The sequence below is a fragment of the Mobula hypostoma genome, chromosome 27 (genome assembly GCF_963921235.1).
Source record: "Mobula hypostoma chromosome 27, sMobHyp1.1, whole genome shotgun sequence".
In the NCBI taxonomy this organism is placed as follows: domain Eukaryota; kingdom Metazoa; phylum Chordata; class Chondrichthyes; order Myliobatiformes; family Myliobatidae; genus Mobula; species Mobula hypostoma.
Genome location: NC_086123.1, coordinates 6,124,343 through 6,141,658, shown reverse-complemented (window position 1 = coordinate 6,141,658; position 17,316 = coordinate 6,124,343). Strand labels below are relative to the sequence as shown.

Genomic DNA, 17,316 nt, shown 5'->3' with positions numbered 1-17,316 from the left:
ATTATCACCCAGATCACTGATATAGATGACAAACAACAATGGGCTAGCATCAATCCCTGCAGTCACAGGCCTCCAGTCAGAAACGCAATCATCCACTACCACTCTCTGGCTTCTTCTGCAAACCCAATGTCTAATCCAATTTACCAGCGAGCGTCTGAAACTTTCTGACCAACCTCCCATGTGGCACCTTGTCAAAGGTCTTGCTGAAGTCCATGTAGACAACATCCACTGCCTTCGAAAAACTCTATAAGATTGGTTAGACATAACCCGCCACACACAAAGCCATGCTGACTATCCGTAATCAGACCATGTCTATCCAATACTCATATATACGGTCCCTTAGAATACGTTCCAATAACTTTCCCACTACTGGTGTCAGGCTCACCAGCCTATAATTTCCTGTTCTATTCTTAGAGCATTTCTTCAACAATGGAACAACATTAGCTGTCAAATAAACTCTTCTGGGGCTTCCAGCCAGGTACAGGTATCGATTTTAACTGAGGCACCAGCCCTGATGAAGCTGGCAGGACTTGTCATTGAAACATTGATTAAAATCGATATTTGTACCCGGCTGGAAGCCCGAGAAGAGTTTATTTGTCATATACGCCAGGGAAGCACTAGATCCTTTTAACATTGGCTATCCTCCAATCCTCTGGCACCTCACCTGTGCCTACAGACATTTTAAGTATCTCTGCTAATCCCCCACAGAGTCCATGTGAACACCTTGTCAGAACTTAGGGGTTTATCCACCCTAACTTGTTTCAAGACAGCAAACCCCTCTTCTTCTGTAATCTGCACATGGTCCATTGTGTAGCATGGCACTCTCTCTTGTTAGGGGCTATATGTACTGATTAAGGTAACTTCCCTGAAACATTGGACAAACTCTATCCCATCAAGCCCTTTTACAGTATGGGAGTCACAGTCAATATGTGGAAAGTTACAATCACCTATTATCACAAAATTCTGTTTCTTGCAACAGTCTATGATCTCTCCACAAATTTGCTCCTCTAAATCCCATGGACTGTTGGATAGTCTATAATATAATCCCATTAATTTGGTCTCCCCTTTCTTATCCCTTAATTCCACCCATATTGTGTCAGTAGACGAGCTCCACAGTCTATCCTGTCTGAGCACTGCCACAACATTTTCCCTGACTAGTAATCCCACACCTCCCGCTCTATCACATCCAAAACAACGGAACCCTGGAATATTGAGCTGCTAGTCCTGCTCTTTCTGCAACAAAGTCTCGCTAATGGATACAATGTCATAATTCCATATGTTGATGCATAGAACAGTACTCAGAACATTAGTCCCACTATGCTCAACCTATTCTTGATTTTTTTATGTGGGCTTAACACCTTTCCCCACAACCACTCTACTATCTGCTCTGGCACTTTGGTTCCCATACCCTTCCTGCTAGGATATTAGTTTTCCTCCTCTCTGCCACCCCCCCCCCACCCCCCAACTCAAGTTCAGGTGCAAACCCTCTCTCCTGTACAGGTCTACAGGTCCCACCTTCCCTGGAAGAGAGCCCAATGGTCCAAAAATCTAAAACCCTCCCTCCTGTACCATCTCATTAGCCATGAGTTAAACTGCATTATCTTCCTATTTCTGGCCTCACTAGCATGTGGCATGGGTAGTAATGCTGAGATCGCAATCCTGGCATTCCTCTCCTTTAACTTAGCACCTAACTGGCTGAGCTCACTTTGCTGCACCACATGACCCTTCCTACCCACATCCTTGGTGGATCATGACCACCGGCTGCTCACCCTCTCACTTAATAATCCCGCGGGCTCAACCCGAGATGTCCCTGACCCTGGCACTCGGGAGGCTACGTACCATCCAGGAAGCTTGTTCTTGTCCACAGTACCTCCTGCCTGTTCCCCTAACCATTGAATCCCCTACCACTATCTCTTTTCACCCCTTTCCTTCGGAGCTACAGAGCCAGACTGCTGTCAAAGACCTGACCACAGTGGCATTTCCCTACTCGGTCACCCCTCACCAACCTATTATTGAGGGGTACAGCCACAGGGATGCTCCGCACTGGCTATCTATTTTCTTTTCCCTTCCCGACTGTCACCTGTGACCTGCACATGGGGTGTAACTACCTCCCTGTATTGCCTGCTGATGAGCCCCTCAGCCTCCCAGGTGATCTAGAGTTCCTCCTGCTGCAACTCCAATTCCTTAACGTAGTCCTAAAGGAGCAGCAGCTAGATGCACCTTGCAGGTACAGTCGTCAGGTTCACCTGAGGCCTTCCTGCCCTTCCCACCTCCCGCCAGGCGTCCCCACTCCTCTACCTATGCAATAAAAGGAAAGAAAAATTAAAGTATCTACCCACAGCCTTTGCCTAGCAGTTGATACAACTTTCAGAGTTCTACATGAAATAAACTTAAGCATGAAAAAATAGCTCTGGAAATTGTGCAGGAGGCTTTAAATCACTGTTCAGGGGCAGAAATCATTCTTTGCCATGTCATCCCATCCAAAACATCGGGGAGGACATAGACCTAGCTCAAAATGTTTTGAAATCCCTGTAAAATGGAGACTTTTTTTTAACCGTGCCCATGGTCTGCTCTTCATCAAATTATGGTTTTGCTTTGCACTGTAACTAAATGTTATAATTATGTGGTTCTGTCAGTGTTAGTCTTTCATTTGTCCTGTTTTTCTGTGATATCACTCTGGAGGAACATTGTATCATTTCTCAATGCATGCATGCATTTCTAAATGACAATAAACGAGGACTGCGAGTTCTCATAATCTAAATTGATTGTGTTGGACATCTTGCTCCATAAATTGCAAACCCATTAATGGCACACTTCAAATTATATTCTAATTAACCAATAATATAAAGTACTGGGGTGTATGGGGTGTATGGGGTGTCAGGGAGGGGTAGCACCTCTGGTGGGGTAACATTTCACGTCCTTTTCGAGGCGGTTAGTCCAGTTTTGGTCCCCACCTGGCACTCAGCTCTCTCCTGTGGCTCCCCGTAGCTGTTTGCATGCGACAGCGGCCACATGCCGGGCAACGGCTTCGACAAGCCGGCTAAACCAGGCGAGGGTAGCCGACGGGTCTCAAACCCTCGGTGTGATAGGGAGTTGTCTATCCCAGCATGTGAAGACAGACTCCGGCGGACTGAGCGGACGAGACCTATGGAAGGTCCAACGGTCAAGAAGGCCGTCTCTGCAAGTGTCGTGGAACGTGTAGAGCAGGACAAGACACAGAAGATGTCCTGGTCATCCACCGCACCTAGTCCCATCTCCAGCCGTCTAGACTCTGTCTTGCCACTGGATCCAGATGGGAATTGGGAAGAGAGAGTGAGGCTGACGCTGCGCAACTCTCCCTCACTTAAATCCAAATCACGCGCTAGTCTCGACACCATGTCGAGGACTTCACCGATGACGATGGGCGAACACGTAACGTAATATAAAGTACTGAATGAATAAATAAATGCCAAAAAAACTAAAAGCAATATTTTTAAATAAAAGCATCAAAAAATGCCACTGGATTAATAGCAAAGGTATTTTCAATTACTTATTTCAACGTACCTGTTTGAACTGTAAAGTAGGAAATAAGTCCTGAAACGAATAAACAAAAGAGCTGTGCTTTCTGCCTTTTGCCTTTAATCATGCTGGATTGTTGCCTCTTTTGAAGTTTCACAAAATGAACAGGAGATTGAATCCGTTATTATCTTCAGAAAGTTTTGCAAAGATCAGATGGGAGAGAACGCTCGCTCTGATTTCTCTGGGAGAGGAAACGGAACCATCCACTGCTTGGAATGCCTGAGGTTTAAAGATAACCAAGTAAGTGAACAATGAAACTTGAAGGATCATTTATTGAACTTTAATTTTGTTTCAAAGGTCAGTGCCTGCTGATGCTGTACAAATTGTATCACTGCCTCTTTCCTCACCTTGGGAGTACTGAATTAATTACAAATTGATGTGCTTAACGTTGTCTAGTGGAGAATTCGATGTATCATTGCATAAACTTAGTTTGATTCTGACTACCGGTTTTTAAAGCAGGTGGCAATGCAGTAACCTGCACTGGTCCCACGCCACTTCTACCTTCCAACCACTAACTCTCAATCTTTTTTACTGTAGCTTTGAAAATATTGTAGGGTTCATTGTTAGACAAGAATATTAGCACAGTTTTTTTTAAAAATCCAACATTTAAAATGCCCCTTTCTTCTATCCCTAGATGTACCAGGGTGGCAACGGCCAAGATCCGAGGCCATTTGTTTCAGGCGACTGGAGGAGAGTTTAGGGGAGATGTCAGAGGTGGGTTTTAACGCAGAGACTGCTGAGTTGGTGGGAGAGGCTGAAGCGGTACGGAGATTTAAAAGTCTCTTAGGTAGGCACACAGATGGGATAAAATTGGAGGATTATGCGAAGTGTCGGAGGGAGGGGTTTGATTATTCAAGGAGTAGGTTTCTATTGGTTAGTAGAACATTATGGGCTGAAGGGCCGCTACACCGTTGTGCTGTCCTGCTTCAGCGCTCTATAGCCCACCATCCTGAACAGCCAATGAATGGTGTGCAGAAAAGGTGACATCACTGTTGCTATGTGGGACACAGAGCAGCGCAGGAACAGGCGCTGTGCTGCACTGACGTCTGTCCAACTAATCCCATCTACAGTAGACGCACATGGTCTGTATATCCCCCAGTTGTCTGAGTGTCCATGTACCTGTTAAGATATCTCTTAAAAGTTGCTATCATATTTGCTTCATCCACCTCCTTGGCAATATGTTTCAGGTACTTACCACTCTGTGTAAAAAAACACCGTCTCCTTTAAACTCCAGCGGCCCCCACCCCCACCTCTACCCTCTGGTATTATTTTATTTTATTTAGAGACATAGTGTCCAACAGTTTGACCGTTTGAGCCACACTGCCCAGCAACCCCCAATTTAACCCTAGCCTAATCACAGGACAATTTACAATGACCAATTAACCTACTAATTGATAGGTCTTTGGACTGTGGGAGGAAACCATAGCACCCAGAGGAAACCAGAGCACCCAAAGAAAACCTATGCATTCCACAGGAAGGATATATTGAAATTGAAATATCTTTATTGTTATTGCATAGTACAATTTGTCATGCGCCAATACAGCGAAAATGAGTCTGCAACTCTCGTACTCAATGCTATAAAACAACAAATAAAATAACTAAACAACAAATAAAATCAAGTAACCAGCCAATACAAGCAACGGCCAGCAGTACAAAAGCGCAACTCAGATGCACGACAGCCATAAAGCCAGTATTAAAAGTAGCAATATAACAAATTTATGGATGATGCTTGATCGATTGGTTCAGAGCAATTATAGCTCTGGGGGGAAAAGCTATTTTTCAGTCTGGAAGTGCGGGCATAGAAAATCTTATAACGTCTGCCAGACTCCTTACAGAAGAACTCCTAACTCCAACACCCCAAGCTGTAAGCTAATTGACCTTTCTGAAAACAAGATTCAGACTATCTACCCTATCGCAAAATTTTACGCATTTCTACCAGATAAATAATCAAATGGTCTGTTTTCATAGCTAATAGAAATCCACTGGGCACTGGCAGAAAAGAGCAAGTAAGACAATAAGTTAAAAAAGATGCCGCCAAACATCTTGATGCTTCTAGTCAAGCTGAGGAAGCCAGTCTACAAGTCCTGGGAAACTCAGCGGGTCAGGAAGTATTTGCGGAAAGAGAATGAGTTGACATTTTAGATCAAAGATCTTACATCAGAGGCTATCTGACCCATTGAGTGCATCCAACATTTTGTTTTCATTGCAGCATTTGTAGTTTTGATTTGAAGACAATCTCTGAGGTTAATAAGTCCAAATGAGATCCAGGTTTCTAGCAGAGAATTCAGAAAATTCTGCATTTTGTATATTTTTCTGTAATTTATGAGTAAATATGATATTATCTCCATTACTTTACATGAATACAATGACTAGTAATCAGCCTGTTTATGCTTAAATGATCAGCGATGGAAACTCTCATTGTGTTCACAATGTTTCAAAGACAGAGCCTTATTCTAACCCCAGTCACTAAACACAGTCAGGTTCAGAGTGTGTCAACAATGTTCTAAATTAGGTGTGGCCCCTTTGTGGAAAAACAAGCTTTGTGTGTGGCGACCATTGAGTTTGGGAGGATACACCCTTTCCTGTGTACAATGCTGAAGTTCAAATCACTTGTTCAAATTGCACTGTACACACAAGGTTTGCAAGTGATATATGGCTGGAACATCGAAGCATCCCTTAACAAGATAATGGGGGGCTGCCTCACTGTTGTTTGAGAGGGTAAGCTAATTTTGGGGTCTAATATGGCCACCTTTTTTTTGAGTAGGTCCTTCATTAAAATATCTTTCTCAGTAATCATTTCTTCACCATCAAATTCCTTGGTCTTCTTCCAATCCCATTCATCTCCACAGCTGAACCCATCTGCAAAATTTTCCAACTGATCTTCTCCCACATCAACCACTCCATCAATCCTCCATTTGCCCTTCGCCATCCTTCTCCATCCTAAATTGTCTATCCCCTTCACAAACCTCTATCACAGGTGATGTTCATCCACCTAATCTTCTTACTTCCACCGCCCACATCAAAGTATTCCTGAACTCCTCCATCTTCCCTATCTGCAGTGATGGGAACACCTAAATTGTCTGAATTTCCTTATGTAAAATCTATCTCACCAGGCGACATGTACAATAGAATAGAATCATTCAGCTAAATGTCCAACCAGGAGTCTTCAATAGATTGCAGCCAAAATGTTCAGAGCCTACCATCCAACATCAAGCCTGCTGAGTACATGCTGCTCTACTCAACATTCATTGGCTTATAGGTGAGGTCATGTGATTAACTCTCACACACACCTGCAACAGACCAGACATAGCTGAGAAGCATCAATCATCTGGCTGGAAGCAGGAGGTAGGAAAGTACAAATGCTGTTTTTGGTAAGTTAGGACTAACTTCTGCTCCTTTTACTTGTTGGCTGGTATTTTGGGTAATAAATGCATAAGCAGTGTTAACCAAGTTCAGTTTCCGAACCCTCACAACCTCAAAGCCCAATTTTGGCCTCAGTGCCTCCTCATAGTCTCCCCATATCACTTAATTTAAATGTCTATCATTGTCTGCTTGCATATTTCCAATGGTACCACCTTCACAATTCTCTGTGGTAGAGAACACTAAAGATTCAAGACCTCTGCAGAAATAAATTCCTCCTCATCTCCACCTGAAAGGGGAGATCACTCATCCCAAAACTCTTTCTGGTTCTAGATACATCAATTAGGGGACAAACTTTCTGGCATTCCCCTCAAAATCCAACCCTTTGAGTAAGATCATCTCCATTCTGCAAAACCCCACTGAGTATCAGCCATCACTGGTCAACATTTCTTCATCTGTCAACCCCTTGACATCTGGAATCAACCTCATGAACATTTCTCTGTATTTCCCCAGTACAAGCATGCCCTTCATCAAAACTGCAGACAGTCCTCCAGATGTGATTATGTCAGCAGCTTGTACAAATCTGTATCAAACCCTCCCTTGAGCAACACACACAAAATATCTATAGAGCAGAGTAGACAGTCCACATTTCTGCCCCACACGCTTCATCAAGACCAGAGAGAAAAGGGGGCAGAAATCAGAATGAGAAGGTGAAAAGAGAGGGAGAAGTACAATCTGGCAGGTGATTGGTGAGATCAGGTAAGGGAGAAGGTGGATGGATGGAGAGAGGGGATGATATAAGAAGCTGGGGGGTGATAGGTGGAAGAGGTAGAGGTCTGAATAAGAAGGAATCTAGCAGGAAAGAACGATAAACCATGGAACCTAGGGAAAGAGGTGAGGAACCAGAGGAAGATTATGGCAGCTCATAAGAGCAGGGGAGGAGAAGAGAAGCAATGAAAGGGTAACAGGAAATGTGAATGGAAAAAGAGAGAGGAGGCTGCAGGGAAAACCGAATGAAGTGATTACCAGAAGCTGGAGAAATCTATTTCCCAAATATTCTGTTAGCCTCCCTGAATACTTATTGTACTTGAATGTATTTTTTTGTACTTTGTGGGCTAAGGACATCAGATACCATTGCTTGAAGTTTTACTCAGTGTAAGCAATAATTTGCTTTGTCATCTTTCAACAGAGAAAACCTTACATTATACTCTATCTGCCATTGTCTTGCCCACCTCAATCTCATATTTCTCACAACTTGCTGACCCAGCTTCTCAGTAACAAACCAGGCCAGGGTACACTCAGCCCCTTTAACCTAGTTAAAGATGTGGATAAGGTGACGATCTAGCACAAACTCCGATGGCGCTCCATGAATCAATGACGCCAATCTAAAAATGATCCATTTATCCAAATACATGGGAAAACGAGCAACCATTTTTGGAGCCAGGCAATAGAAAGTGTAATAACCTAATACCACCCTGAACGTGAGAAGTGCTTGTACTTCCTTTCCTGAAAGGCCTGGTTGTAATTGTAAGTAGTGTTTTGTATCGTGAGTGTTTTGTAATTGTAAGGAGGAGTTGGGATGTTATGTTGAAGTTGTATAAGACGTTGGTGAGACTGAATTTAGAGTATTGGGTGTAGTTCTGGGCACCAACCTACAGGAAAAATACCAATAAGTTTGAAGAGTAACAAAGAAAATTTACAAGAATGTTACTGAGACTTGAGGACCTGAGTTATAGAGAAAGGTTGAATAGGGTAGGAGTTTTTTCCCAGGAGCACAGAAGAATGAGGGAAGATTTGTTAGAGGAATACAAAGTTCAAGTTCAAACTTATTGTCTTCTGACTGTACATATATACAACCAAATGTAACTATGTTCCTCCTGACCACGGTACATCCACAATATATACATCACAAAATTATGAGCGGTATAGACAGAGTAAACGCAAGCAGGCTTTTTCCACTGACATTGAGTGAGAATTGAACTAGAGGTCATCGGTTAAGCATGAAAGGAGAAATATTTAAGGGGAATTTGAAGGTGAATTTCTTCTCTCAGAGGGGAGTGAGGATGTGGAATGAGCTGTCAGCAGACGTGGTGGACGTGGACTTGATTGCAACATTTAAGAGAAATTAGGATAGGTAAATGGATGGAAGAGGGGGGAGGTAATGGTCCAGGTGCAGGTCAATGGGACTAGGTAGAATAATAGCTCACCGTGGACTAACTGAGCCAAAGGCCTGTTTCTATGCCATTGTGCTCTATGACTCTAAACAGTATTACATAAAAACCCTTAGCAATGATTACCCAGTAACTACCATTACCCTATATAATCTGTAATCATTAAAAACTAAGATGAATAAATGAAGATAAGAACTTTGAAGAACAAGTAGCTTTTAGAAAGTTGTGAGGCTTTTATATGATCTTTAGTTTATTCAACTGGGTATACAACAGGGAGAGCAAGCTGTGCCTGATTTAAAAGTATACTGCTGGAATACTATATTGTAACCGACTCCTGTTCTAATTCAAGTGTCCAAAGTCATATGACCACAATTTGCATTCCTTTGCCACACTGACCATGTATTGCAATTTCTGACTCCCCACCATTAAACTGCAGAGAAGGTTTGTAGTTTCATTACTTTAGGAGTGCAGGCTGTTGAAACATAAAGCGCATGAAAAGAATAGGGCAATAATTGAAGTGCATACAGATACAATTTACATTTGCTAAGTTTTCATGCTAACTCGAACTGCCGCTGCAGGTAGCCACACGTGTACTTACAGTTGAATATATCCTACCACCTTCTGGCTGGTGAACTGCTAAAATAATTCATAGCACAGCAGAGAGGGATGACCTAAAAGATCAAACCTCAAAGTCATTGTTATTCGTGTTTCTCACACCAACACCATTTTGAACTCCAGACGAGGCTGGTAACTCTAGCACTGAGAAGTATTTTTGGAAATAAGGATGGCAATAAGGTTGAGTTCCCCACTAGTATCTGAGGTCATTATGCCCAATCCTATTCAGTTGTGAAATCATTCAATCTCCAACCACAATCATTATCCAGTCATGTGAACCGAAGGTCACATTAGGCTGCAAACATTTGTGAAAATTATTTTGTTCTTCAAAGTTAATCATTTAAAATTCATATCTTTATTTATGTCAGTAATTAGTGTTTGCAGAGAAAAAGGTCATTGGGAAATTATCACCAACAATTATATTTTTTATAAATGAGGATAGTTAGATCCATGTTAATTGAGTATTAAGAAGATTTAAATGTTCACCTTTTAAAGTTTGCTGCAGCTTTTCAATATTAAATTTTAGCCATAGAACCACAGAATGTCAGAATGACTACAGCACTGAAAGAGGCCATATGGCCGATGGATCTCATATTGACTCTACATAAGAGCAAAACACATCTCACATCCTCCCGATAGCATGTTCTTCCCTTTCGGTTGCCAGCTGAGTCAGCCTGACTACTTCCACAGGGTGAATATTCCGGACCCTCAGCACAAACTGTCTTCCTCAGGTCACTTCTGGTCTGTTCACCAATCATCTTATTTCTATGTCCCCTCATTATTGACCCTTCTTCAACTGCTCTTGTTCACCCTCTTTATGACTTTACATACCTCCATCAGATGAACCCACAGTGTCCTCTGTTCAAAGAACAATAATCGCAGCTTGTCCAATCTATCCACATAACTGAAGTACCCCATTCTAATGTTCCCCCTCTACACCCTCATTAAAAACCTATACATCATTCCCAAAGCGTGACATCCAAAATTGTACTGAAACCAATAAACTAATATAAGGTAATGTAATGCTTTCAATTGTTGGCCATATATGAGCTCAGCACTAAAATAGTTCTACTGGTAACAATATCATCTGAATCAGGTTTGAGGCTTCAAACTTCAGTCCCAAAACCTTGGCCACACCCTTCTTACACAAATACTCCAACTACTCACTCTGAGCAACACCTCCCCAGCACCTCACAACTTGACCGATACTACTCAGAGAAAGTTCCATTGTCAGAGGGAATAATCTTCATGTTAAAAGACTAAACAGATTGCCGTCTGCTGTTGGATGAATGGAAAATATCATACAGCATAAGTTCAAAAATCAGAGACACATCTTATTCATTAGCGATATACAGTATATCCCTCAAAATCTAGGACTGAAGAATTGATTAGATTTTTATCTCTGAATTTTATGGAAAACAATTTTGTATTTATATTTGCAATTTTACTCCATAACAAAACCATGATTACTTCAATAAATGAAAGGGATTTTATATAATCTCTAGTAGTGAAAGGTATTATAAAAATACTAGTAACACTTTCAGTGGTATACTGACTTTATCAAACATGCACTCACACTCTTATGTTCATACACTTTCTTTTCAAATCTTTTTTATTATTATTATCCAAAATTAACACGAGTACATCGAAGTAAGCAACACTTACAATGTCTCAAGAAAAAAAACATTATTTTAAAGATAGAAAAAATTTTGGTGATTTTGAAAAAAACCCCTACTAAGCAAGAAAAAGTTGGGGGGGGGAAGAAACCTCATTAGGTGTTCAACCCCAGAGCCATGTGTCATACAAAAAGCTTCTAAAGATAAACATCAAACCACCAGCAAGAAAAAAAAAGTACTAAAAATTTACAATTAGATCATGGAGGAAATCTATCATTCACACACACACACACACACACACACACACACACACACACACATGCGCGCGCACTCATACTCGCGCGCACACTCACATGCACGCACACTCACACTCACGCGCGTGCACACACTCACACACAATCACACAAACACTCACATACTCCAGCCTCGCACTGTCACTGATACACACACTCTGACATCAGGACATCATTAATACATTCCTCATCTTTGCACCCTCACTAACAGACACCATCACACACACTCACCAGCACCAGTTCCCACAGTCACAGATGCAGCCCCTCCAGCCTCACTCTGCAACTTAGCATGGTGTGCATACTGTGAACAGTAAGCCTTTGACTCACTGCTACACGATGTAGAACAACAATTGCTTTCTTTATTAGTGCACCCGAGATATTGGGCAGGTACTGAACTATAGACACAGAGGAAATGCACAGATATTCTTAAAAAGCAAATGAACTAACTTATTAACAATAGCTCTACACACACCAGTCTCATATAGTCACTAATAGTACAGCTTAGCCCCATGATGAACAGGGTGTCCAACCAAAGGGCAGACCAGGGACATTCTGGCACATCCCGAGGACACAATCAGAGGTCTTCCAAACAAAATTGATAGATCTGTGACTAAATATACGGATGATATAAAAACAGGTAGAGGGGCAGGTAACGTTGAGGGAGCAGGGAGTCTGCAGAAGGACTTGGACAGATTAGGAGAATGGGCAAAAAAACATGGCAGATTGGCAGTTGGAATACACTACAGTGTGAACTTTGGTAGAAGAAATAAAGGCATAGACTACTTTCTAAATAGAGGGAAATTTCAAAAGCCAGAGGTGCAGAGGGACTTGGGAGACCCGGTGCAGGATTGCCTGAAGGTTAACTAACATGTTGTGTTGGTAGTAAGGAAGGCAAATGTATTGTTGGCATTAATTTCCAAAGGACAATTATATAAAGACAAAGTTGTAATACAGAGGCCTTATAAGACATTGGTCAGACCACAGTTGGAGTGTAATAAGTTTTGGGCCCCTTAGCTGAGAAAAGATAAGCTGGCATTGGACAGGATCTGGAGGAGCTTCATGAGAATAATTCTAGGAATGAAAGGGTAGATGTGTGAGGAGTCTGTGATGGTTCTGAGCCTGTACTCACTAGAGTTTAGAAGCATAAGGGAGTCTCATTAAAACATATTGAACATTGAAACGCCTAGAAAGAGTGGACGTGGTGAGGATGTTTCCTAAAATGGGAGATCCAGACCCAAAAGGCACAGCCTCGGAATACAAGGATGTCCCTTTAGAACAAAAATGAGGAGGAATTTCTTTAGCCAGATGCTGGTGAATCTGTGGAATTCATTATCACAGACAGCTGTGGGGGCCATGCCCTTGGAAGTATCCAAAGGAAAGATTGCTAAGTTCTTGAATAGTAAGGGTGTCAAAGATCATGAGAAGAAGGGAGGAGAATTGGGTTGAGCGGGAAAATAAATCAGCTATGTTGGAATGGCAGAGCAGACTTGATGGCCAAATGGCCTAATTCTCTCCTATGCCTTGTGGTTTTATATTTAAAACCCACTGAGACATCGGTTTCACCTGTACAATTCTGGTGTCCAAGAAATATAAATGTCCATGACTGAGTTAAATCTGAAACTGTAAAGTATATATGTACATCATGTTCTTTTTAAAAAGAAGTACTGTGTATTCAGAACAGAATGCCAAAGAGTGACTGTGGCTTTGAGGCATCCTCCTCTTTGAGCACAAGGTCATATGACTGAACACTCTCAGGCTTGGACCAGCTGACTACAGAGGCTTGTGTAATCAGACTCAAAAGGTTCTTGCAGGGAAAGGTCATTTTCCATTGGGCTTCTGGGTGTGTTGGACTGTCCAGTACCTCACCCAGAAGGCTACATACCAATACATACTCCATTATCTCTTTGCCTGGAGTATAGATCAATCATTTTCACCCAAATATCAATCCTACCCTATGCTGTCACTGATACCTACACACAACCCCTACACACACACATCAAACCCCCACCCCCCACACACACACGCACACACCGCATATGCACTCCAGCCTCATTCTGTCATACACACTCACTTCACCCTCACACCATCAGTAATTGTCCATAACACACTCTCGCGCTCTGTCACTAGCACACACTCCAAACGTAACTTGTGACCTCTATGGATCCCAAACCTGTCACTAAAAGGGGAATACAAACACAACATAGTGCAAACACATTCCTGTCTCCACAGTGACTAATACAAACAATCCCAGTCTAACCCTCTCACTAATAAGCACTACAATTTCACGTTTATCTCTAACAAATACCCTCACCTTGTCACAGACTCCCTAAACTTTTGTTCCACCTAATTCAAACACTTCCTCACACCAACAAAATTCCATACTCCAATCTCGTTTAGTCACCAACCACTGTACTGCCACTAGTACTGAGACTAGTACTGAGACCTTTCCACCTCATTCTAACACTGGCATAAACACTCTACCCAGGGTCATGTAAGCACTCCATCTTCACATAGTCAATAATACCCAGTTCAATTCACACTTTCACCAATATAAATACTGATGTACACCTTCCAGTCTCACCCTGTCACCAATACACTTTGCCACTTCACACATCCTTAATCCTTCCTTCAACGCATGATCACTCTCATGTTGAACACAGAACAGTTCAGCACAGGAACAGACATTTCAGCCCTTGTCTGTCCTGAGCAGGATGCCAAACTAAACTCATCTCTTATGCCTGCACATTATCCAAATCCAGCTCTTTCCTGTATATTTATGTATCCGATTTAAAGATTCATGAATGCCACTATTGTTCTTTGATATATAACTGAAGTGCTTAAGATTATTAAATGGAAAAAGTAGATTGTGAGTAACTGTTTCCTACTTGTTGGGAAATGGATAAATCCCTGCAAGTAGAGTCCTTCAGGGTACTTCGAGAATTACAGTAGCATAGAGGTTAAAGCGACACTATTACAGCTTGGGGCAGTGGAGTTCGGAGCTTAATCCCAATGTCATCTGTAATGAGTCTGCACGTCCACTCCATGCAAGGTGTGGGTTATCTCCATGAGCTCTAGTTTCCTCCCACAGTCTAAAGATGTACTGGACCGTGTGTTAATTAGTCACTGTAAATTGTCCCGTGAATAGGTTAGAGTTAAATCGGAGGTTGCTGGACTTGGAGGACCCGGAAGGGCCTGTTCTGTGCTGTATCTCAATTAATTTTAAGTAAATAATATCGTAAAGCTGTTTTCACACAAGATCACTACTAACATCCATATCTCTGTCCATCGAACAACTGTGGACATCAGGTCCGTTCAACACTTCAATATTGAGACTAAAGGTCTTTGCTTGGACAAACTTGTACAAGTGCGATAGGGAAAATTACATCTCACCCATGACAGAAGAATAGCTGTACAAGGGAATTACATTTGCTTCTCTGCTTTTCTCCACCTTGGGTCCTAGTTCTTCCAGATTTCTTTGTCCTCCACTAGCTGAACAGATATTTCCCGTCTAACTCTGAAGCTCTTGAAATCATAATCAATCTTCATTTCCTTTTCTTCCTCTGTCACATTGATTGCATACTGCTTTCTTCTTTGACCTGTTAGTCAACTGTAAAAATACCTCCACCCTAAGCTTGCTGTTAGTTTTATACTGATTCTACTGCTATGATGAATCTCAGGATATTTTATTCTATTTAAAGACAAAGAAATTATTTGCAGTAATGACTAGGGATAGAAATAAGAATTATGAAAGGGAGAAAAATTATGTGAGTGTACAGGACTAATGCATATGCAAAGTCAATTCCGGCCACTGGGCAGATGAGATCAATAGTGAGATCCAATGGCCGGGAAGGTGGTTCTGCAATGCTTCATGAAGAGAGGAGGCTATGACAAGGCACCGAAGATGTCAAGGCCATCCAGTGCAACCAAGGAAGACTCCAGCTGTGACAACTACTGGTACCACTAGACCTGGCCTTCCAAGGCTGAGGGAATGGAACTGCCCCAGTGCAGCGTCTTTTCCATCTTAAAAACTCTCATGTACAGGTCTCTACTATTATCGTAGGATATGATGGCCAACCAATCAGAGGACTATTGATGAGAGTGAAATAAGAGCAGAAGAGAAGATAGAATGTGGAAGAGTGCCATGGAATGTAGAAGATCAGCTGACTGGCAAGAGGCAAAGAGTTGGGAAAACGGGCCTTTTCCAGTTGGCTGTCATTGACTAGTCATGTTCAGCAGGAGTTAGTGTTGGGATGACTTCTTTTAACATTATATGTCAATGATTTGGATGACAAAATTGGTGGCTTTGTGTCCAAGCTTGCGGACATACAAACGTAGGTGGAGGGGCAGGTAGACTGAGACAGATTAGAAGAATGGGCAAAGAAGTGCAGATGGAATAAAATGCAGGAAGACTATTTTATAAACAGGAAGAAAATTCAGAAGTTGGAGATGCAAAGGGACTTGGGAGTCCTCATGCGGGATTCCTTACAGGTTAACTTGCATGTTGGGACATTGATAAGGAAAGCAAATGTAATGTTGGCGTTCATTTCAAGAGGACTAGAATATAAAATCAAAGATGTAATGCTGAGACTATATAAGGCATTGGTCAGACTCCACTTGGAGTATTGTGAGAGTTTTGAGCCCCTTACCTAAGAAAAGATGTTCTGGCATTGGAGAGGGTCCAGAGGAGGTTCACGAGAATAATTTCAGGAATGAAAGGGTTAACGTATGACAAGTGCTTGATGGCTCTGAGCCCGTACTTGCTGCAGCTTAGAAGAATGAAGGGGGATCTCATAAACCATAATGAATATTGAAAGTCCTAGATAGCGTGGATGTGGAGAGGATGTTTCCTACAGTTGGGGAGTCTAGGACCAAAGGCATAATCTCAGGTTAGAGGGATATCTATTTAGAACAGAGATGAGGAAGAATTTCTTTAGCCAGAGGGCACTGAATCTGTGGAAGTCATTGCCACAGATGGCTATGGAGGCCAAGTCATTGGGTATATATAAAGTAGCGGTTGATAGGTTCTTAATTAGTCAAGACAACGAAGATCACTGGGAGAAGGGAGGAGAATGGGGTTGACAGAGAAGATAAATCAGCCAGGCTGAGAAGACTCAACAGACCAAATGGCCTAATTCTGCCCCTGTGTCTTATGGTCTTATCGTTCAGAAAGATTGGTTGGAAGTGAGATTATGTAGACAGATACCTTGACCAATGTAAAGGACAACATCTGGTCTGTTCAACTTAATGGCTATAGGCAGTGCTAATTTATGAATGCCTTATATTTCAAAGAACTGCCACTATTAACAGTGTGCAATTAATTCATTTATAATCAACCTAAATTGTGAAAGAAAAGGAACAAGCACTTACTTCAGACTTCAGACAGTAATTGACCACACCAACATTTTAGCTACCAGCCTTTAACATAGTACTCTCCTTGATCGTAATGGCCTTCTACCCAAGCAAAGTGGAGTGTAGTGAGTAGTGAGTCCAAAGTCTGATTTGCCCCTTATCTAGCTCATGGACTTCAGTTATTGCTACGATATTGCTAATGGGAGACACCACTCAGAGCCCAACAAAGCAGTTCTGTGGGGATGATGGTGTAGATAAATATTTATTATCTTCTCATTGACAAATAGCTTAACAGGGTGGTCAATTATTTATTGAAATAATGTTAAAGAGGAAATAAATAACTTATTTAATCAA

At 41.9% G+C, this 17,316-nt stretch overlaps 1 protein-coding gene across 2 annotated transcripts in view; it reads right to left on the bottom strand.

The window, feature by feature from the left end:
• susd2 (sushi domain containing 2) overlaps positions 1–17,136 on the bottom strand; it is a 106,364-nt gene extending 89,228 nt beyond the window's left edge. Inside the window, exons 1-2 of one of the 2 annotated variants that reach the window (XM_063034424.1) lie at positions 16,981–17,136; positions 3,544–3,777 (exon numbers count right to left, since the gene is read on the bottom strand). In XM_063034424.1, the coding sequence (XP_062890494.1) occupies positions 3,544–3,625 (82 nt within the window). In that variant the 5' untranslated portion in view covers positions 3,626–3,777; positions 16,981–17,136. Of the gene's footprint in view, positions 1–3,543; positions 3,778–9,687; positions 9,844–16,980 lie in introns of those variants that run through there. The other variant, XM_063034425.1, reaches the window with a different exon arrangement.
• Between the last annotated feature and the right edge of the window lie 180 nt (positions 17,137–17,316).